This window comes from Grampus griseus, assembly GCF_964374135.1.
Source record: "Grampus griseus genome assembly, chromosome: 19".
Taxonomy (NCBI): domain Eukaryota; kingdom Metazoa; phylum Chordata; class Mammalia; order Artiodactyla; family Delphinidae; genus Grampus; species Grampus griseus.
In genome coordinates, this window is record NC_139013.1 from 7099248 (window position 1) to 7121198 (window position 21951).

The 21951-nt window shown below is 52.7% G+C and overlaps 2 protein-coding genes across 5 annotated transcripts; one reads left to right on the top strand and one right to left on the bottom strand.

Annotated features, from left to right (window-relative positions):
- Nucleotides 1-91: 91 nt before the first annotated feature.
- On the bottom strand, nucleotides 92-6455 carry PRRG2 (proline rich and Gla domain 2). The gene is made up of 8 exons (XM_082676198.1): nucleotides 6322-6455; nucleotides 5541-5606; nucleotides 4792-4888; nucleotides 4425-4600; nucleotides 4202-4241; nucleotides 2144-2279; nucleotides 1155-1292; nucleotides 92-716 (listed from the first exon to the last, which is right to left on the bottom strand). Exons 3-8 carry the CDS (start codon nucleotides 4874-4876, stop codon nucleotides 698-700), a joined length of 594 nt encoding a protein of 197 aa, XP_082532324.1. The 5' UTR covers nucleotides 4877-4888; nucleotides 5541-5606; nucleotides 6322-6455; the 3' UTR covers nucleotides 92-697.
- On the top strand, nucleotides 6346-21653 carry NOSIP (nitric oxide synthase interacting protein). 4 transcript variants are annotated; one of them, XM_082676194.1, is made up of 9 exons: nucleotides 6346-6477; nucleotides 15459-15631; nucleotides 16213-16318; nucleotides 18248-18329; nucleotides 19778-19937; nucleotides 20027-20145; nucleotides 20279-20466; nucleotides 20582-20690; nucleotides 20872-21653. In XM_082676194.1, the coding sequence occupies exons 2-9, from the start codon at nucleotides 15562-15564 to the stop codon at nucleotides 20941-20943; spliced, it is 906 nt and encodes a 301-aa protein (XP_082532320.1). In that variant the 5' UTR covers nucleotides 6346-6477; nucleotides 15459-15561; the 3' UTR covers nucleotides 20944-21653. The 4 variants fall into 4 exon arrangements, with proteins under 4 accessions (XP_082532320.1, XP_082532323.1, XP_082532322.1 ...); XM_082676197.1 differs by having other exon boundaries at nucleotides 19916-19937; XM_082676196.1 differs by lacking the exon at nucleotides 6346-6477 and adding an exon at nucleotides 14354-14451.
- The last annotated feature ends 298 nt before the right edge of the window (nucleotides 21654-21951 follow it).

Consider the following 21951-nt stretch of genomic DNA (forward strand, 5'->3'; position numbering starts at 1 on the left):
GTTAGCAGGGCCTGAGGGTGTAGGGCGCAGCGTTTGTACAGAAAGCCAGCTCTGCCGTGCGCAGACGCGCCCGGGAACGCGGTTCAGTTTATTTGTGTTTTTTTTTTTGGCATTATTTCACTCTTTTGGGTCTCTTTTCCAAAGGGTTTTTATTTAGGGAAAGAGCTCAACTCCAGTCCCCCAGGTGCAGTGTGCGCCTGCCCCCAACCAAGCACGCTTGCAAATATGCCCCCCACCCTTTCCCTGGATTGCAGAGTGCCCCCGTGCGCGCACGGGGAGCACACGAAAACACGCGTGTACACAGGCGGGGCTCTGCCTGTCCGTGGCCCGTGACACTGAGGGAGATGGCCGTGTCACACCTACTCACACGCGAGTCTGCGAGGCACTGCGCGCCTGAGTCGGAGTTTCCACGCACGCCTATCCCGGGGGCGGGGCTGGTGGGTACCCCCACCATTAGGAGAGCGTGGGGGCCTGCGAGGCGCCGGGACGCGGGAACACGTTGCCCGGGAACTTGCGTGTATCCGTAGGCGGCGGAAACACGTGTGTTAGGGTAGGCCTCGGGCCGGACGATCCCTACTGCCATCACCCCTCCAAGCTCAGCTCCGGAGTTTAAGAGGCCTGGGGGTTTCCGGAATCCGGTGTGAATCTGGGGCAGGGTTCGGAGAACCCCGACTCCGAAACAGCTCGAAACAGCTCTTCAGCGCGGCCTCCAGAGGCTGCAAGGAGAGGGGCACAGTGGGGAGTCAAAGGCCCGGCTGTTTTAGCCCCCTCAACCAAGACCACTCCGACCCACCCTGGGTGTCTCAGCCTATCCTCTGGGTACAAGACCCACCCCCCTATAATACTACACACACACACACACACACACACCCCTACCCCTATAATACTACACACACACACACACACCTATAATACTACACACACACAAACACACCTATACTACTACTACTACTACTACTACTACACACACACACACACACACACACACACACACACACACACACACACACACACTTCAGGCCACGCCCCCGCCCTCCAAACCTCGCCCCGGATAATAAGCTCAAAATTCCAAATCCCGCCCCTAAGCCCGCGCCCCTCCTCTGGCAGTGCCCTCCCCTCTGCGCCCCGCCTGGGGCAGAAGCCCAGCCCCATACCTGGCGTAGGGGGGCGGTGGTGCGTCGTGCACCCCAGAGGCTGCCAGCGCCTGCTCGTAGGTGGGGAGGCCTGGCGGTGGGGGTGGAGGCAGGGGCGTCGGCGGACTCAGAGAGCTCAGGGGACTGATGAGCTCGGCCCTGGGGACAAGAAGGTGCACTGTTAGCAGGATAGAGAGCCTTGGGAGAAGGAGGTAAGAGGTAGGGAGACAGAGACACTGAGGGTGGTGGGGAGACAGAGGTGGAAGGGAGATGGACCAAGGAAAAAGAGTCACCTTCAACCTGACTCTACACACAGAAAAGCACCTCGAAGTGACAGGCAGATAGATGCACAGGGACAGGCAGCCACAGAAATCAACAACTGCTGAGACAGACTCGTTCACAGACACATGTGCTCCAGATACAAGCAGAGAGTCGTGGAGAAAGAGGCAGCCCTGCAGAGAGGCAGGCAGACACACACAAGAAACAGACAGACACAACAGAGATACACTCAGCCACAAATTTCCCAGATCCACTCTTAACAATAAACTCTTCTTAGAAACCTTTAGACCCACTATACTTCAAGACTAATGCTCAAGCCCTCTCTTCGACCCTGCCACTGAGAGAGACACACCTAGACAACTGACACAGGCACACACAAACACAGCTACACCTTGTCACCACGGAAACTGACATCCCACAGACACCCACAGACCACAGGCTGCAGCCTCACCAGATATAATACCCACAGAATGATAATCACACATAAAACTGGTACTGCAAAGACAGCCAGGCAGCAAATATTGAATGAGTTCCTACTTTGTGCCAGGTGCTGTGGATATAGTCAGAGAGATGCCACAACTGGACACAGAATCTCGCAGACTCACTCTCCACATGACGGTCTCCTCAGATCTTTCAGCAGCGCCCAACCGCCCCCAATCTGGCCCATCTCCTTAGGTTGACCCTTCCTCCCTTCCCTGCTCCCCAGCCCCTCCTCCCCAAAGCCCCCTTACTCTTGAGGACTGGGCTGCTGGCCTCGTTTCTGACGGCAATGCAGATACCAAAAGGCTCCCAGGCTGGCCAGGACCATGAGCAGGATGCCCACTGTCAGCCCCACAGCCATGCTTGCTACGTCCCCTCGTCCACGTCCTGTGGGGGGGAGGAGGGCACAGCGTCAGGGGCTGTCACCCTCTCCAACATCCAGATACCTTCCCCTGAGGTAGGGGAAACCTTTCCAGATTTCCCCTGAGGGAAGACGACTGGCCAAGAAGGCAGAGCTGGGGCCACTTCCTAGCTGTGTGAACTCAGGCAACTCACCTCACTCATTTCTGTGAGCCTCCATTTCCTGCTCTGTAACCCCTCCCTAATAGGTTGCAAAAATGCAATGAACTAAATGCAGAAAGGGCCTGGGATAACCTCATCTGAGACTAGAAAATAGGACAATTGTCTCTCTAAGAGGAGAGAGAACCCTCCTAAGATTGCAGGTGACATGCTTACTTAGGGTAGGGAGTTCAGACAGCCAACTCTCCGAACCCCCATACTGAGCATTGCCAGATTTAGCAAATAATAATGAGGATACCCAGTTAAATGTGAATTTGACATAAACAGTGAATTTCTTGTTTTTTGGCCACCGCAGACGTCATGCAGGATCTTAGTTACCCGACCAGGGATCGAACCCGTCCATGCCCCCTGCAGTGGAAGCACGGAGTCCTAACCACTGGACTGCCAGGGAATTCTAATTGTTTAGTATAAGTATGTCCCATGGAATATATGAGATATACTAAAAAATTATTCCTGTGTATTTGAAACTCACATTTAACTGGGCTGTGGGGGGAGCTGTCTTGTATTTTATCTGGCAACCCCGTCCCCTCTGGAATGCAATACCTTTTACCAACCAGGCTAAGGAGGGGCAAGGCCTTACCAGAAGGCTAGGAACAATATATCTATCAAGGAGGAATGTAGGGACATCCCCTCAAAAACAGACTGCTGGTGTTTAGAACTCATGTGGACCCTTGGCTAAGGTGAAGCGCCTTTAGCAATCAAAGCTTCATGTCTGAGGAAAAGGGGGGTGGGGCACAGGGAGGACCCTGGCTTTGTGAGGCCTTGCTAGGTCTTGCTGCTGGGGAAACTCCCTTTAGCACTGGGCAGGGGGGACTTTCCTCAAACAGTAAACCTCAGGCTTTTAGCCCTCTTAGCAAAAAGCTGCACTAAGAAGCCGGGGGTGGGGGACGGCCTTCCTGATTCCGACATGTTTCAGGTGGACTTGAGAAGCCAACAGGCCTTGATAGGCCTGTAGCAAAGCAGTTACCTCCCCTAGCAACCAATGTGAGGACTTCAGCCCAGACTTAGGGCCTGTTGCTAAGGTGGAAACACCCCTAGCAACCAGGCCACTCAGGGGTGAGATGCCCTGTGCCTGGAGGGGGGTCCTCCTGTGGGCAGGAGGCCTTGGGTCCTGAGCTTGGCTAGGTGTGGTTGCTAGGAGGAAGGCCTCCTTAGCAACCAGGCTGAAGCCAGGATGGGGTTGTGGGGGAGGGGAAGCCAACCAGGTAGTGAGTGCTGCTGTCTTCCTTGGTCCAGCCTGGCCAGGCTTTGTTGCTAAGGAGCAGCCCCCTCTTAGCAACAAGGCTGCAGCCACGATGGGGCCTCAGAACTCAGAGGAGGGGTTGCGGCTGGGCTGATCGGGCAGGTGAGGACAGACAGGCTTCCACCAATTGGCCTAGCCCAGACCCGTTGCTAGGGAGCAACCCCCCTAGCAACCAAGCTGCAGAAGGGGCTGGGGCTCTGGACTCCAAAGAGGGGCTCAGGTGGGCCAGGGCCTCTGAGCCTGAGGCTGTAGCTTCTCCTTCCAACTGTCCTCCTTCCTGGGGACATGGGACCTATTCCGAATAAGGTGTGGTGGGTTCCTCGGGCAAGGGCTCTAGTCTCAGAGGAGGGGATTTCTTTACCAACCCCGTCCAGGAACTCAGGAGCATGGAACATGGAGGGGGTGAGATTGGGCTGGGGGATGTTCGTTCAGCCTCCACAGAAAGGAGCTGCCTTAGTTGCACAGAATGAGGGCTCCCCCGACTCACCTCCTCTGCCATTGTAGACGTAGTTCTCCCAAAAGCGCTCCTTGAATGGGCAGGAGGAGAGAAGGCAGAAAGGAGGCATCAACTGGGAGATTCTACACCCCCAAACCAGCCCGCCCTGATGATCTCTGAGGCACGAGGGGAGAGGGAGCTGAGGGGCAGGATCCTCCCCCCCAGCCCAGGTCCTGGAGAAGACAGAGGGACTCCGGGGACCCCAGGGCCTCACCGTCAGAGTATTGTCCTCAAAGTACTCCCGCGCCTCTTCCCAGGAACACCTCTCCTCTTGACACTCCCGTTCCAGGTTCCCTGGCGTGAACAGCTCCAGGTCCCAGTGATTGGCTCGTGGAATCCGCCTACGGCTGCCCAGGAAGCTCTGGGCCTCTGGGGAGTCCAGGAAGACTTCTGGACCCAAAAGACATAAGAGACAGAAAAATGGAGGGTTCCTAGGACTGGGGACATGAAGGAGCCAGAACTTAAGGGGATGAAGAGCTATGGGGTCCTGGGGGAGGAGGCAACTGCAGGCAGGGTTTTTCCTGGGCCAGAGGAAGGTGGATGTTTGTGCCTGGACTCCAGCTCTTCCTGCAAACGCTCACCTTGGTCTTGCTCCCCACTGGGTGAGGTGTCCAGGCAGGTGGTCAGTCCCAGGTACAGCAGCAGCACAGAGCGGTGGCTCCTCATATTTTGTGGACACTAATGTGGTTAGGTGAGAAGTGCCTCAGCTCCTGGAGAATGAGGCCAGGTCTCCCTGCCCAGACCCTGTGGTCCAGGAATTATAATAATAGCAGACACTTACGTGGCCTGTATCCTGGACCAGGCACTATTCAAGGTCATTTACCTCTATCAACTCAGTTTCATTTTCACCACGGTGCTATTATTATCTCCGTTTGATACAGGAGGAAACTGAGACACAGAGAAGTAAAAGAACTTGCCCAAGTTCATAAAGTTTGCAAGATTCAGAGGCAGGATTTCAGCAAAGGCAGTGTCCCTCCAGAAACCAGAGCCAGGAGTTTTATCTTTTTTTCTGCTGTGTCTGCAGCCCCCAGCATGGCTTTTGGCACAAAGTAGGAGCTCATAAACATGTCCATTGATAGGGATTCCTTCTTCCTGGTAATTTCCATGTATATCCACCTCTCTATGCCCATTGCCACATTCAGCCACAGAATCAAAGATTACAGAAGAGGTAAAACCAGAGGCCTGTATCCTGGGGTCCAGGAGCTGGGAGAGGGGGCAGCGGTCCTGGACTCCTGGGTTTGGGGGCCCCAACCTCTGGGTCCCAGAAGAGCAGGGAGCCAGGTAGCCAGGGTCCCCAAGCCAAGCTCTGCCTCCAGGGACATTCACTTACCTGCCTAGACTTGTGAGCACTGTCCCCTCCTCCTTAATCAGGGCCTCCTCGGCCAGCTGCAGCCAGCTGTGAAGGGGGACAGGGGAGAAGGGAGGGGAGAGGAAGGAGGGGTTACCTTGTTAACTATAGTCGGCAAAATCCCGGTTTCTGGCCAGAGGGGCGGGGTTTGCGATTACCTGCCCTGGGCGGGACTCAGGTAAGGGACAAAGTATTTAAAGGGACCTTATGATTAAGGGTCTAAGGTCCAGAGCCCCACAGGGAGGCCAGGGTCTCCGACACCGTGGGGCACTTAGGGAGTTGGTTAGGCGCCCCCTTCCCTCCTATCCAATTTCCCCCCAGAGAGCTCGCCAGACAGAGCTAGGGAAATAAACAGCTAGGTCTCCAGATATCTAGGTATCTAGAAACTGGCGGGAAACTTGTGCGTTGGTCCCTGGGGGTAGGTGGGTATGCCGTAGTAAATTCCTGCTTCCTGAGAACGGCTCTGACTTCCGATTTCTCAACTGCTCCATTTATAAAGTGGGGACAGAGGAGTTGTCCCTTCTCTATTGTCTCTTATTTTGCAGCAGAAAAGTGGATGATATGCTTTGGTAAGCGGACTTTACAATCTCTGGGCGAAGTGATTAGCCCTTAAACACAGGCTTAGGGAGACGCAAAGCGCCCGCCCAGGGAAACGCCTAGTATATACGAAGCACGCCCTCTATTCACGCCAGTTTCACTGACCGGAACCTTCGACTTGCCACTCACGTTTCCGGAGGAAGGAAGAGAAGAAGGGAGCACTTACCAAGCCAGAAGAGATACCTCCGCAAATAGGGGCAGATCTACTTCCGGTCTCTTCTGCCGGGCGGAAGTGAGCGGAGCGGAGAGGGAAAACAGCGCTCCTTTCCGGTGTAGGGGTACAGTTGAAGTAGCTACCGACGAGGGAGGAGTCGTTCGTGAGGTGAGTTCCAGGCGGTGGAAGGCTAGTGTTAGTGAGATCGCCTTCCGGTGGGCAAGAGTCTTGGGCTCCTGAGGGAGCTAGGACAGGATTTTGAATTCCTGACTTCCTGGCAATCCTTAATAGAGCACTCTAGGCGCCCCAAGTTTGAAGCCGGACTACCTCCCTGGAGGTAGCCAAACCTTCAGCCGGCAGTTCTCAGTAGAGTTTTAGTTCCACTGCAGACGGATGGGCCGGGAATCCCAGGGGAAAGAGGAGACTGGGACTCCTAGGGGTCTAATGAGTGAGAGTTGAGGAAGAAGCACCCCTTTCCAGGCCTCCGTTTCCCAGACTGTGATGGGGAGGGCGGAGAAGGATTGTGCAGTCGCCTGCCGCGGCCTCCCTGCACCCTTTTGACAGCCGCTTCCCTCTCGGAGTAGCTGTTGGGTTAACGTTTTCCTCTGTGGAGCTTTGGGGTCAGGCAGTCCTGGGTTCACCTCCTGATGGTGTTGCTGATTCGGTGTGAACTCGGGTCTTGATGGGTCCTTAAAGCAATTTCACTTTAATATTTTATTATGTTTTATTATGAAAATGTTCCAACTTATATAAAAGTGAGAGAATAATAGAAGAATCCCTATCGCCCAGAGTTACCAATTATTAATATTTTTTGACATATTGGCTGGGTATTTTTTTAAGATTAAATATATAAGGCAAATTCTATCCATCGTGACATTTCACCCGTAAATACCTTAGGATACATGTGTAAAAAACAGAGACATTTTTACAACATTGTAAATTAACTATACTTAAACTTTAAAAAAAAATTTTAATTTTTAAAAAGCACACACGCACACAAAAAAGCAGGGACATTTTCCTCCATGACCACAATACTATTACACTTACAAAAGCAACCCTAATATTACCTATTACTTGGTCCATAATCAAATTCTCCTTCTGAAAAAATGCCTTTAAAAAAAAGAAGTTTCACTTTTTTGAATCAGAATCCATTCAAGTCATTGTTATGTCTCTTAAATTGCTCTTAATCTCAAACAGTCTCACCTCCACCCCACCCAAGCAATTCCTTGGCAATTGATTCATTGAAGAAACTGGATCAGTTATTCCGTTATCATCCCACCATCTGAACTTGTCTTTTTGCTTCTTTGAAGTGGTGATGGCCTTTCACTTATTCCTCCATTATTCCCGCTGCACCCCCCTCCCCAATTGCCACACCCTCTCTCTATGGATTAACCTAATGTGGACTTTTCACATCAATGGAATCTTTTTCCTGTCTGGTTTCTTTCACTTAGCATAATGTTGTCAAGGTTCATCCATTTTGTAGCATGTATCAGTACTTCTTTTTAAAGCTAAATAATATCCCTTTGTATGAGATATACCATATTTTGTTTATCCACGCGTCAGTCAATGGACATTTGTGTTGTTTCCACTTTTTGGCTATTGTGAATATGCTGCTTGCACTTGTGTACAAGATTTAGTGTGGACATAAGTTTTCATTTCTTTTGGCGGTGGAATTGCTGAATCAAATGGTAACTCTGTGTTTAGCCTTCTGAGGAACTGCCAGACTTTTCCAAAGTGGCTGCTTCATTTTGCATTCCCACCCTCAGTGTCTGAGTGTTTCAATTTCTCCACACTTGTTATGATCCAACTTTTTTTTTTTTTGGCCATGCCGAGTGGCATGCGGGATCTTCCCCGACCGGGGATCGAACCTGTGTCCCCTGCAGTGGATGAGCGGAGTCTTAACCACCGGACTGCCAGGGAAGTCCATCGTCTGACTTTTTGACGGTAGTTATCCTGTGGGTGTGAAGTAATATCTCACTGCTGTTTCTTGTTTTTGTTTTTTTTAAGATTTTTTCAATGGGGACCCTTTTTAAAGTCTTTATTTACTTTGTTACAGTATTGCTTCTGCTTTTTTTCTTTTTCTTTTAAATTTATTTATTTATTTATTTATTTTTGGCTGTGTTGGGTCTTCATTGCTGTGCGCGGGCTTTCTCTGGTTGCTGGGAGCAGGGGCTACTCTTCATTGCGGTGTACTGGCTTCTCATTGTGGTGGCTTCTCTTGTTGCGGAGCACGGGCTCTAGGCATGTGGGCTTCATTAGTTGTGGCACGCGGGCTCAGTAGTTGCGGCTCGCCGGCTCTAGAGCATACACTCAGTAGTAGTGGCGCATGGGCTTAGTTGCTCCGTGGCACGTGGGATCTTCCCGGACCAGGGCTCGAACCCATGTCCACTGCATTGGCAGGCGGATTCTTAACCACTGCGCCACCAGGGAAGCCCCGCTTCTGTTTTATGTTTTGTTTTTTTGGCCACGAGGTATGAGGCATGTGGGATGTTCGCTCCTGGACCAGGGAACGAACCCGCACCCCTTGCATTGGAAGGCAAAGTCTTAATCGCTGGACCACCAGGGAAGTCCCTCACTGCTGTTTTGACCGCATTTCCTTCATGATTAATGATGTGGAACATTTTTTTCATGTGCTTATTGGCCATTTATATATCCTCTTTGGAGAAATGTCTGTTTTGATCCTTTGCCCATTTTTAAATTGGGTTATTTGTCTTTTTATTATTGGGTTGTAAATTTCTTATATATTCTAGATACAATTCCTTTGTCAGACAGATGATTGGCTACCACCACCTGTTTTGGTACAGCTTGCAAACCAAGAATGGTTTTTAACATTTTTCAATAATTGGAAAAGACCGTAACCAACAAGGATCCACTGTATCTCACAGAGAACTATACTCAATATTTGTAATACCCTATAAGGGAAAAGAATCTGAAAAAGAATATATATATGAATCACTTTGCTGTACACCTGAAACTAACACAATCCTGTAATTCAACTATACTTCAATATTTTACAAATTGGAAAAAATCAAAAGAAGAATACTATTTTGTGATATGTGATGCAGATACCAGTGTCCATAAAAGTTTTATTGGAACATGGCCATGGCCGTTCAGTTACATAGTGTCCACGGATGCTTTGCCATACAAGGGCAGAGTTGAGTAGTTGTGACAGGGGCAGGTGGCCCACAGAGGTGAAAATCTTTACTCTCTAGCCTTTTCTGGCAGATCCCTGCTCTAGCCTCTGGCTTCCTGGAATCAGGAAATTAAATGGAAAGGCTTGATTAATTTAGCTTCAGGCATCTTGGCATGGGGGCTTCAGCGCTGCTAGCTTCACACCTGGCGGTCCCACTCTTAGGGACGGTGAGATTGATCGGGGGCTTCAGGTAGTGTTTACAGACTTAACGTTTGTCCCCAACCCCACCCGAAACCTTATATCTCCAATATGACTATTTGGAGACAGGACCTTTCCCGAAGTAATTAGTGTTAAATGAGGTCATAAGAGTAGGGTCCTAATCCATGGGGTTGGTGTCCTTAGAAGAGCAGGAGATACCAGAGAGCAAGCACTCTCTCCGCCCTGTGAGGACACAGCCAGAAGGTGGCCAGCCATCTGCAAGCCAGGAGGAGAGGCCTCACCAAAACCCAGCCATGGTGGCGCCCTGATCTCAGACTCCTGGCCTCCAGAACTGTGAGAAAATCATCGTCTGTTGTGTAAGCCACCCAGCCTATGGCATTTTGTTTTGGCAGTCCTAGCTGACTGATACAGGTAGGAACAGCACAGACACGCCGTTGTAAAGCTATGTTTTTCTCCTTTCTGCTAGCAAGTATCAGCACCCTGCGGATGTCCAGTTGCCATCAGGTGCCTTAGTGAATCAGTTATGTCATCAGGGGTTGCAAAATGGTGGCTTTCCAATTCTTTCATTCCTCCCACATTTCTTTATCCAAGCTGTTTTTCACCTTGAGCCACATCCAAGGAGCAGTAGAAGGGAGTGACGTGATCTAAGCTCCCTTTTGAAAAGCTCACCAGGGCTCCTCTGTCAAGGAACAGACTGAGGAAGAGACCAGTTAATCCCTCTGGGCCTCTGTTTTCTCACCTCTAAAATGGGGAGAACCTACCTCGCAGGTTATCCCGAGGACCGAATGCGTTCAGAACTGTGAAGCGCTTCGCCCAGGGCCTGGTGCATAAGTGTTGGAAGGATGTGATGGTCATTTCTATTCCTGTAGTGCTTTTATATTGATTGGATGGATGATTCATTCATTGATTGCACACCTCTCCCGGCCGTAGGGTTGGAAGTGGTTAACATCCTATCTGACATCTCTGTGCCCCCCAGGTGCCATGCAGTGCCAGGACCCATCCTGGAGTCCAACCCAGCCCCCGCCTCTAGGGGCTTCTAGTCTGGGGGGAGAAATTCTGAGGGGTGGCAGCTATAAAGGATGGAAATCAGGGCATTGTCAGAGCACCAGGAATGCCTAACTCAGGCTTCCCAGAAGAGGCGACTCCTGATGGAGCCTGGGAGGAGGAAGGGGACGGGATTTCCAGGGGGAAGGTCCAGGGTTACAGGAGCTGCCCCACTCCACCGTGAGAGTCAGCACAGTGCCTGAGGCTACAGCATCAGGGGTGGTGAAGGCCACAGACTCATGCCTGGGTCAGACCCCGGCTGCATGACCTTGGGCACCGTCTCCCTGCCTCTGTTTCCTTGTTTGTAGCAACTGCTTGGGTTGTGGCGTCTGGTGGAGTTAATATGTATAAAATACTTAGAACAGGGCCAGGTTCACCAAACCTCTTAAATAAATACCAGTCATTATTCATAGAACATCTCAGACCCTCGCTTTTGCTCTTAGGGAGCTCCCTCTTTCCTGCTTCCAACACATCCTGTTTGTGTCTGTGATTTCCTCGAGTGTAATCGACCCTTTGGGTTCCTTTAACACAGGTCTCCGCCCGCCTGGGACGGCCTGCAGCATCCGCGTGACCCTCGCTATTAAAGGGAGGGGGCTCGTAGCATCCTTTAGTTCTCAGAGGGTTCTCTGCTCCCAAGAGATTCGGGATTCAGACGAATCAACTGCAGAAAAAGACAGTCGGGAGAGAATAAGGGAGACTTGAATACCAGCTGGATGGTAAAGGATGTGAAGGGATTATTAATGCATTAATGGTATTGTGGTCATGTTTTTTAAACACAGTAGCCACGAGTCCCCAGAAGCTGTGGGGCACTTTGATATGTGGCTAGTGCCCCCGAGGGACTGTGTTTTTTAATCATTTCGTTTTAATTAATTCAAATTCAAGCACCGATACTGGATTCAATTCCTGGAAAACTTTTAAGTACGTTTGGCACAAGCAGAGCGTGTGAATGTACATTTGCTCCTGTAAATTTTATGAACCCGAAATATAGGACAAGTTTCTGCAATGGAACTTTCGTGTCTGAATTGAGATGTGTTGAGAGAGTGGACTAGACTCTGGATTTTGAAGACTTTCTGGGAGAACGGGAATGAGTTGGCCTTTATTCTTGGATTGTAACCTCCCCAGGAGGACTGCAGCTGTCACATGGTTAAGGTTAACCCACACGGCTGCCTGGGTTCGAGTCTGGCTCTGTTGCCGCTTCCCAGCTGGGGGACTTCATGAGGCTGTTTTCTCCTCTGTAAAATGGGAAGGAGGATATATAACAGCTGATGTTACTTTGGACGTGGCCTCTCTGAAAAGCTAGTGACGTGAGATGGTAGTAGTTCTGTTCTCTCTTTTGAGGTTTTCCTCACTGGGGAGACAATAGAGCTGCTGACCCCTGGTCAACCCTAGTCAGCAGTTCTCAAGCTTTTTGGTCTCAGCACCTTAAAAATCATCAAGGACTCCAAAAAGCTTTTGTTTGTGGGAGTTCTGTCTATCAGGATTTGCCATATCAGGGGAATTCCCCCGGCAGTCCAGTGGTTAGGACTCGGCACTTTCACTGCTGAGGGCCTGGGTTCGATCCCTGGTCAGGGAAGTAAGATCCTGCAAGCCTCGCTGCATGGCCGAAAGAAAAAGCGATTTGCCATATGAGAAAGGAAAACAGGCATGAAACTGTCTTGATTGAGATATAATTCACGTGACACAAAACTCACCCATTTAAAGTATACGATTCGTGGCTTTCCGTACAATCACTGTTTTTGCAACCATCACCATTTTCTGATTTCAGGACATTTTCATCACTGCAGAAAGAAACCCCATACCCCTTAGCAGCCACTGCACGCCACCCCCGGTCCCCCCTTCTCCCAGCCTGTGGCAACCACCAATCTGCTTTCTGTCTCTATGGACCTGCCCATTCTGGACCTTTCATATAAATGGAATCAACAACACGTGGCCTTTTCTACCTGGCTCTGTTCACTCCGCATAATATAACAGACATTTTTAAAACCCAAGGGTGCACAAGCACAAGTCACACAGCCTCTGGAAAACCCCACTAGACACTGGAGAGAAGGAGAGGAACAAAGGCAAACGCATTTGTTTTATTTATTTATTTTTAGAGCGCTCTCTTTCTATTTATTTATTTATTTATTTGGCTGCGCTGGGTCTTAGTTGGAGCACGTGGGATCTTCGTTGCGGCATGCAGGATCTTTAGTTGGAGCATGCGAACTCTTAGTTGCGGCACGCGTGTGGGATCTAGTTCCCTGACCGGGGATCGAACCCATGCCCCCTTCATCAAGAGCACAGTCTTAGCCACTGGACCACCAGGGAAGTCCCAAACATGATTTAGTATTACAAAAATAGTTTTGTGGACTCCCTGAAACTATCTTAGGGACCCCTGGGGTCCCTGGACCTTCCTTTGAGAACCACTGCCCTAGGCAAATGGCTTCACTTCTGTGCCTCAGTTTGCCCCTCTCCAAAGTGGAGATGGGAGTGGGACGGACCTCAGAGGGTGGCTGAGGTTGGATGATTGAGAGTTGGCCTGGGGGTCAGGGGTCAAGCAGTGTCCCTTGGGATTATTCCCATGACCGCCTGGCAAAATAATGAAATGCTCCATCTATAGCGGTTCCTCTCTCTCAGAGGGAAAATGTCCCGGTCCACAAAGCCAAAGAACTTGGCTACAAGACAAGCAGCCCAGTGCCAAATACCGCAGAGGGTCAAAGCAGTTGACAACTAAGAATAGAGTGGGGAATTTGTCCCTGAGGAGGTGAACTCGACCTTCATGAGTGCCAGTGGGGAGGGGGGAGCTGGGGCGGAAGCCATGGGGCCAGGGCGGAGGAGGGGGATGGCAGGTGAGCTGGGTGGCAGCAGGTGCTGGGCTTGCTCCAAAGCTGGGGGTGAGGGGAAGCTGGAGGAGGGGCGGTGGGTGGAGTTGGGGTGTTTCACCAAGGTTACCTTCTGCAATCAGCACAGTGGCCGCGGATGGGGTGATAGAAATGTTCCGCATCTCGATTGGGGGGGGGGTAGTTACGAGGGTGTATGCAACTGTCAGAACGTATCAAGCTGCATCCTTAAGGTCTGTGCATCTGTTCTACGTAAATATACCTACAAAACAAAAAATGGGTTTCTGGGAGGAAGATGCCAGTAGGGGGAGTGCGAGATCTGTAGCTCAAGGAGAGGTGTTTGAGTTTTGAAAGTGAAAGGCAAGTTTCTGAAAGCATCCGGAACCGGGAAATAAGACGAAGCTGCCTTTCACATTGTGGGTGCTCCCGGTTGTGCCTCCCTCCCCCACCTTCTGGATCCTCCTTTCAGCCACAGAGCCAGAGAGAGTATTTCCTGAACATTCCATATGCCATGCTCTGAGTATGACCTCAGTTAGTCCACACAGCAATCCAGTCGTGTCAACTAGATCCTATGGTTCTCCCCACTTCTTACCAAAGGACTCAGAGAGGAGATCACAAGTCCAGAGTCACAGCCAGCAGGGGGCCAACCTGGACTCAGGCCCAGGCCGGTCTTATTCCTTTGATCCATATAACCCCCTCCTTCTTGTTCCATTTATTCCTATTAGTCCCCCAGTCAGTCCCCTCCCCTACATGGGCAGTCATTCTTACAGGCATCATCTTTTGTTTGCAGGTGTTTAAAATGTATCATTTTGTTCATGTGCAGATTGTTTTATTTCTTACTTTTTTCACCCAGCATTGTGTTTTTAAGATCCACCCACAGGAATTCCCTGTTGGTCTGGTGGTTAGGACTCCGCGCTTTCACTGCCGAGGGTGAGCGTTCACTCCCTGGTTGGGAAACTAAGATTCCACAAGCTGCATGGCACTGCCAAAAGAAAAGAAGTCACCCACGATGCTCTGTACACGCCTGGTCAGTTGCATCTCACTGCTGGGTGGTCTCCATGAGGGGCAGTCACTATCCGTTCCACGAGGGCGGGATATTCAGTTGCCTTTGACTCCCCTCCAGTATAAATAACACCACTGTGAACATCCTCACACATGCTCCCTAGTGCTGTCGCCTTTGGGGCACATACACCCAAGTGCAGAATCGCCTGCACTCACTTTGCTGAAGTACCACCAGCCTGTGTCCCCCCAGCATCACCTGAGGGGATTCCTATCACCCACCCTCACCCTATCCAGCTATCTTATCCAGCTCTCAAAGTTTCGCCCGCCAGCCTAGGGATAGATTTAAAATGATGTCTCACTGTGGTTTTCCTGTGAGGAGAATTTGAGGCATCTCTCCATCTACCTGTTAGTCTTTGAGCTGCTTCTGTAAATCGCCTCTTCACATCCTCGGCTCATTTTCCTCTTGGGGTAGCTGGGTTATTCTTGTTGACTTGTCAGCGTTCCGTGTACAGTCAGTTCTGCTCTAACACTTGTTTTGAAAACTCGAGATTTATTCCAATGCGATGGATACATTAGGGAACAATTTGAACATAAGGCATGTTGCACCTAAATGAAGCCAGGTGCGCTTGGTTGAAATGAGCGTGTAGGCATACACAGAGCACACGCTCAACACATCCAGAACATCTACTGGGCGCTTCAGTTCCCCATTCGTGTTACGAGCCCCACCGATCACATCTGGTGCTAGAACTTTCCATCAGATAACCCTCCTTCCACCACCTCACCGTAACTCACAACGTGTACCCCTTCCGACACCACTTCCACAAGCAAACTTCAGGTCTTTTTCAGGGTTGAGTGCCATATTTGTTTTGGGGAGGTATAGGCATTTCTTAACCATTTAACGTGTGCAAAACTCTCTTCCCCTGCCCCACTCCCAGCTTTCCCGTCAGATCAGATCGGGGGCCAGAAAGGTCCAGTCCTCTCTGCGTGGGCCCCCTCTGGACACACAGCCCTGCAGCTGCCCCTTCCTTACCCCCCAGGATGACACGCCACGGCAAGAACTGCACGGCGGGGGCCGTCTACACCTACCATGAGAAGAAGAAGGACACAGGTACTGGGTTTGGGGGAGGGGGCAAATGGACCCTGAAGTCCCCATGTTACTTTGCTCCTCTGGTTGTGCTCTCTGGGCATGTGTCTTTCCCCCGACCGTGTAAGTAACAGCCACGTGACTGATGGTCACGACCGGAAACGTAACAGCCCACGTGAGCCAGCGACCTTCTCCCTGCCTTGTCGTGGGCACTGCGTTAAGTGCCTTCCATGCTAAGCCTCCCAAACACCCACTGAGGAAGGAATCACTGTTGTCAGGCCGTATTCCAGAGGCGGAAACGGAGGCCCAGAGAGGTACAGACGCTTGAGCTTGGTCACAGAGCCAGAAGGCCCGAGGGGAGTCAGTTACGAGCCTCTTCCCCGAGCTGCCTCAGGGACAGGGCCTGTCTGTCACTTACCCTCTGGGGATTAACGCCTTCCTGTGGGTTGTGCAGCCCTGTCCCCAACGCAGACACACAGCCCAAGCTCTTGACTGCCTGTTCTCTGAGTCCCCCTACCTCGGGGTCCTCTCTGTGCCTTTCTCTCCGGGTTTGGAGAAGGGCACATCTCCTGCCTCTCCATCCCTCTGCCTCTCTCTGTCCCCAGCGGCCTCAGGCTACGGCACCCAGAACATTCGACTGAGCCGGGATGCCGTCAAGGACTTCGATTGCTGCTGCCTCTCTCTGCAGCCGTGCCACGACCCTGTTGTTACGTAAGCTGGGAACACGGGTGGGCGGGTCAGGGTGACGAGGGCAAGGGAATCGCCAGGAGGGGGCTGCACAGCCAGGGCGCCCTGGCAAGCCACCTACCCTCCCGCAGCCTCAGTGTTCTCCTCTGAGACATGGGCATGATCCTAGTACGCTTCACGGGGTGTGGAAAAGAATACATTCACAATAGAGGGTAGGGCTCCTGGAAAGTTGCTAGCCCATAATAACAGCTCACGTGTGGAGTGCTTACTGTTACCTACCTCTTAGCGTCTGGCAAAGGCTTCAGCGAGATAATGGGTAGAAGGTACTTAGTCCACTGACTAAATATGTGCTCAATTACTGGTCCATTTTGTAGACATCGCGATGAAAGTAGATCGTGGTTCAGGGTCCCCGAGGCCACCGGGAGGTTCAGTGGTTCACTAGAAGAACACACAGAACTCAGCAAAGCAGTTATCCTCAAATGACAGCTTATGACAGCAAAAGGTTACAGATTAAAACCAGCAATGGGGGTGGTTTCCCAGGCAGTCCAGTGGTTAAGACTCCGAGCTTCCAGTGCAGGGGGCATGGGTTTGATCCCTGGTCGGGGAACTGAGATCCCACATGCCGGGCTTCCCTGGTGGCGCAGTGGTTAAGAATCCGCCTGCCAATACAGGGGACACGGGCTTGATCCCCAGTCCGGGAAGATCCCACATAGCACAGAGCAACTAAACCCATGCACCACAACTACTGAGCCTGTGCTCTAGAGCCCATGAGCCACAACTACTGAAGCCCACGCACCTAGAGCCCATGCTCCGCAACAAGAGAAGCCACTGCAATGAGAAGCCCGCCCACTGCAACGAAGAGTAGCCGCCGCTCGCCGCAACTAGAGAAAGCCCGTACGCAGCAACAAAGACCCAACGCAGCCAAAAATAAATAAAATAAAAGATTCCACGTGCCGCGTGGCATGGCCAAAAAAATTTTTTTTTAAATAAATAGATTTATTTATTTATTTATTTATGGCTGCGTTGGGTCTTTGTTGCTGCGCGCGGGCTTTCTCTAGTTGCGGCGAGTGGGGGCTACTCTTCGTTGTGGTATGCGGGCTTCTCATTGCGGTGGCTTCTCTTGTTGTGGATCATGGGCTCTAGGTGCACGGGTTTCAGTAGTGGCACACGGGCTCAGTAGTTGTAGCTCGTGGGCTCTAGAGCGCAGGCTCAGTAGTTGTAGCGCACGGGCTTAGTTGCTCCACGGCCTGTGGGATCTTCCCGGACCAGGGCTCGAACCCGTGTTCCCTGCATTGGCAGGCAGATGCTTAACAACTGCGCCACCAGGGAAGCCCCCCCAAAATTTTTTAAATAAATAAAAGCAGCAGTGGGAAAAGACACATGGGGCAGAGTCCCAGAGAGACCAGGCACAAGCTTCCTTTGTCTCTCTCAGTGGAGTCGCAGGAAAGCGCTTAATTTTCGCCGCAGCAGTTACTACCCACCAGGAAGCTCGCTCCAGCCTTGGTGTCCAGGGTTTTTATTGGACGTTAGTCACCTAGGCCTGGCTGACCTTGGTCTTCAGCCCCTCCAGAGGTCCAGCTCACACCACATGGTCCCAACCTCCCAGGCAAACAGAGACACTCTTAACAAGCAGGACATTCCAAGGCCTAGAGGTGCCTTCCCAGGAGCCAGTCCTTTGGTTGGAATGTGCAGGGTTTGCACAGCCCAGGCCTGCTGAGCTAACCGTTTACAGTGCGAGATTTTGCCTACGCATCAGAAGACATTATAAAGCCAGGAGAGTTAAAACAGTGCGGTCACCTCAGAGAGCTGAGCCGAGCCCTGAGCGAGCAGTTGCCTAGAAGACGCTCAGTGGTTGCCCTGGGCAGGGAGCTGATGTTCAGCAGGTGACTGTCAATCTCTGGCCATGTGGCCTGGGCCAGGCCCATGTTTTCTCATCCCCTCCTCTCTTTGCAGCCCCGATGGCTACCTGTATGAGCGGGAGGCAATCCTAGAGTACATTTTGCACCAGAAGAAGGAGATCGCCCGGCAGATGAAGGTGGTTGGGCTGGGAGAAGGGGGTGCAGGCGTGGGTAGGTGGTTTCGATGCTGGGCCTCGCATCTAAATTCCTCCCCGCCCAGGCCTCTCCTGTGCTGTTCCCTCTGCTGGGCACACCGTCCCCTCCCACTTCTGGTTAAATTCTTCTCGTTCTCCAGATTTCAGCCCAGGTGTTGCCTCCTCTGGCCTCTTGCTAGTCCAGGGCCCTGAGGGCCTGCCCCTGTCACCTCTTCTTTGGCACTTGTCACAGTTGTGACTCTACCTGTGGCTGTCTGATACAGGCCCCAGGGGCAGGGAGCGGGGCTCCCACCCACCCCAAGGCCCTAGGTTCTCGGGACATACTTGGTAAATGAGTGGATGCCAGCTCACCTCCTTGGGCCTCAGTTTTATTGTCTCTAAAATGGGCTGACAGGGCCAAACTAGAGGGCACTGCAGGGCATGCGGGAAATGCTCACAGATAAGAACTTCTTAGGCATTTTCTTGGAGCCAGGCCCACCTTCCATTGCTGAGCTCATTTTGTGGCTAGGAGGGACCCTGTCTCCCTCCTTGTCCTGCCGGCTTTTCCAGAGCTCAGGAAGCACTGGGGGCCAGGTTCTTGTTGAGCTTTTGGTCTGGAGTGCGTGGCTTCCCCTCTGCCCAGGTCCTCCACCCAGCCTGGTGGCCCCCTCATCGTGCAGCCCACATCGGAAGCCCTCCCGAGCATCAGTCAGCGTCAGCGTTCCCTCCTTGCTCACTCGGTGGCCGGAGCAGTGTCTCCTCTTGCCCTCACACTGCCTGAGCCTTCATGGCTCCATAAACCTTCTCTGCTCCCTACTATCCTGGAACTCGGGCCGTTGAGGGCAGGGACAGAGTCTACACTGTATGGACTGTATAATAGATAAGTGATAAGATATACTGTATAATTAATAACATATGGCCCCAAATTACATTTATTGAGCACTTACTATGTGCCAGGCCAGGTGCTAAGTGTTTTAAAAAATCTTCCTGTGTAACCCTCCCAGTGAGCCTCCGAGGTAGGTCACCATTGTCAGCCCGTTTTACGGATGAAGAAACTGAGGCCAGGATAGGTCACAGTGCTTACTGGAGGCCACAGAGCTAATCAGTGACAAAGGCAGGCTTTGAGCTCTGGCAGTCCCGCTTCAGCCAAGCTGTTGACCACCGAGTCCCAAACCAGCTAAAGTGGAAATGGCTTAACTGCCCTTCAGTTGGTGAAGGGACAGGCAAAGGCAGCAGAGGCACACCATGGATAACTGTGCAGCCGATTAAACATTCACACCCAGGCAGTCACCAGCCTCCACCAAACAGAGCCTCTGCCAGGAACCTCCCCTGTATGGGTTCCAGTTCACCCACCTTTAAATTCCAAGAGGCACCCCAGCCCCCACCTAGGGTGCCCCAAACTCACAAGCCACAGGGGGATGCCTAGCTCGCTCCTGCCTGGCTGCCCGCAGGCCTACGAGAAGCAGCGGGGCGCCCGGCGTGAGGAGCAGAAGGGGCTGCGGCGGGCGGCCGCGCAGGACCAGGTGCGGGGCTTCCTGGAGAAGGAGGCGGCCATCGTGAGCCGGCCCCTCAACCCCTTCACGCCCAAGGCCGCCTCCGGGGACTGCCCAGGTGAGAGAGAAGTGGACATGCAAGTGGGTGGGGCTCCCGCGGGGCCAGGTGCCTCCCTGGTTGCGTCCGAACCCCTCTCCCCCCCGCAGATGATGCCCGACCCGGGTCCAGTGCGGGCCCCACAGGCAAGGACAAGGACAAAGCGCTGCCCAGCTTCTGGATCCCATCGCTGACCCCCGAGGCCAAGGCCACCAAGCTGGAGAAGCCGGTGAGCCCCCTACTCCAGCAAGCGCCTGTGTGTGCCCGCTTTGCCAGAGAGGGCCAGGGTCCTGAGGGCCCCCATCCTCCCTCCGCCCGGCTCTAGTCCCGCCTGTTGACTCGGCCCCCCTCCTGCTCCCCAGTCGCGCATTGTGACCTGCCCCATGTCCGGGAAGCCGCTGCGCATGTCCGACCTGACGCCCGTGCGCTTCACGCCGCTCGACAGCTCCGTGGACCGCGTGGGGCTCATCACGCGCAGCGAGCGCTACGTGTGTGCCGTGACCCGCGACAGCCTGAGCAACGCCACACCGTGCGCCGTCCTGCGGCCCTCGTGAGTCGCCTGGGGGACAGCCTGGGGACCTGTGGGACGGGGCGGGCTTGGGGTGCGGCTCTCTCTTTGGGGCGGGCCCTCTGATCGTCGTGCCCCACACTCACCCTCACTGCAGTGGGGCCGTGGTCACCGTGGAGTGCGTGGAGAAGCTGATTCGCAAGGACATGGTGGACCCCGTGACCGGAGAGAAGCTCACGGACCGCGACATCATCGTGCTGCAGCGGGTGAGTGGCACCCCTCCTCCCTGTCCCCTAGCCTTCCGGTAACCCCGACCTGCTTCCAGAGGGCCCGCTCCCTTACCGAGGCCCCGCCCCACTAAGGGAGCGGGGGCCCAACCGAACCTCGCGGGCCAGGGAACCCCCACGGCACCCCAGCTCCCCGCTGCCTCTCTTCCTCCTCCTCTAGGGCGGCACGGGCTTCGCGGGCTCCGGAGTGAAGCTGCAGGCTGAGAAGTCCCGGCCAGTGATGCAGGCCTGAGCGCGCGGTAAACCAAATAAATGGGCTTGTTGGACGCGACAGGCCGTGTGGCGCCGTCATTCACCGCGCCAGAGCCCGGTGACAGCGTGAGCTCAGGAATGACTGCGCTTTGAAAGCGTGGGCTAAAAATATTTGATTGTGGTCTCACGTTAAGAGTAATATCTGAATCGAATGCAAACGCACAGCTTTAAATGGGTTGAGTGGCCAGAGGTCGGAGTCTGGGCCGCGACCACAGGAGGGCGCCACTTTAACGGACTGTAGAAGTCCCCGCACTTTCTTTTGAGTTAAACCAAATTTGAAGCCCAGGAGGCGACCCGGAACGCGTCTCCCGTTGTAAAGTTTGATAAGACACGTAAAGGAAATGAAGTGCTGTGTGTGACTGAGAAAGCGAACAGCCGGCACCCTGTCTAGAGAAGGCAGTCAGGAACGCTTCCTCCCCCACCACCTGGAGGCTGGAGGGTGAAGAGGAAGAGGAAACCGCAAGTGCAAAGTCCCGGAGGCAGCACTCGGCAGGTGTGACGAGGGAGGAGTTCAGAGCACCCAGGCCTAGTGGACCTGCCTGGAGCTCAGACTTGACTAGGAGGGCAGGGGTGGCCTTTAAAGCTATGTTTTTAATAACCATTGAATCACAAAAGCAGACCCTGTGCAGTGTGGAGAACCAGAGCATACAGTCAAGCAAAGATTGCAAAAATAAAGTCTTAAAAGTCCTGACTCTCTGAGCGATACCCAGGTCCTGTCCTTCCAGGTCTTTCTCACATGAGTTTTTTCAACCAAAGTGAGATTTCCGTGCAAGTACTGTTCTGTTCATTGAACAGTCTCTACCTTTTCATTTTGGTAAGAGGTCTTCTCATCCAATGCCCAGGCGAGATTCAGAGTGTCCTTGAGTGCTGGGCAAGCCCCTGTCTGGTACAGGACCAGTTGGTGCGTCTGGCCGCCGGGAAAGGTGTTAGCAGGAGGGTGGGTCATCCTTGCACCCTGGGGAGCCCCGGAAACCCAGCAGTTCCTCCC

What these genes read in the sequence shown, in the direction of transcription:
- PRRG2 (XM_082676198.1), bottom strand. Translation starts at nt 4,876, where the DNA reads ATGAGGAGCCACCGCTCTGTGCTGCTGCTGTACCTGGGACTGACCACC. An exon ending in TTGAGGACAATACTCTGACG is followed by an intron (nt 4,242 to 4,424) that starts GTGAGGCCCTGG and finishes TGCCCATTCAAG; the next exon opens with GAGCGCTTTTGGGAGAACTA. An exon ending in CAGCAGCCCAGTCCTCAAGA is followed by an intron (nt 1,293 to 2,143) that starts GTAAGGGGGCTT and finishes TCTTGTCCCCAG; the next exon opens with GGCCGAGCTCATCAGTCCCC.
- NOSIP (XM_082676194.1), top strand. Translation starts at nt 15,562, where the DNA reads ATGACACGCCACGGCAAGAACTGCACGGCGGGGGCCGTCTACACCTAC. An exon ending in AGATCGCCCGGCAGATGAAG is followed by an intron (nt 18,330 to 19,777) that starts GTGGTTGGGCTG and finishes GGCTGCCCGCAG; the next exon opens with GCCTACGAGAAGCAGCGGGG. An exon ending in CCACCAAGCTGGAGAAGCCG is followed by an intron (nt 20,146 to 20,278) that starts GTGAGCCCCCTA and finishes CCTGCTCCCCAG; the next exon opens with TCGCGCATTGTGACCTGCCC.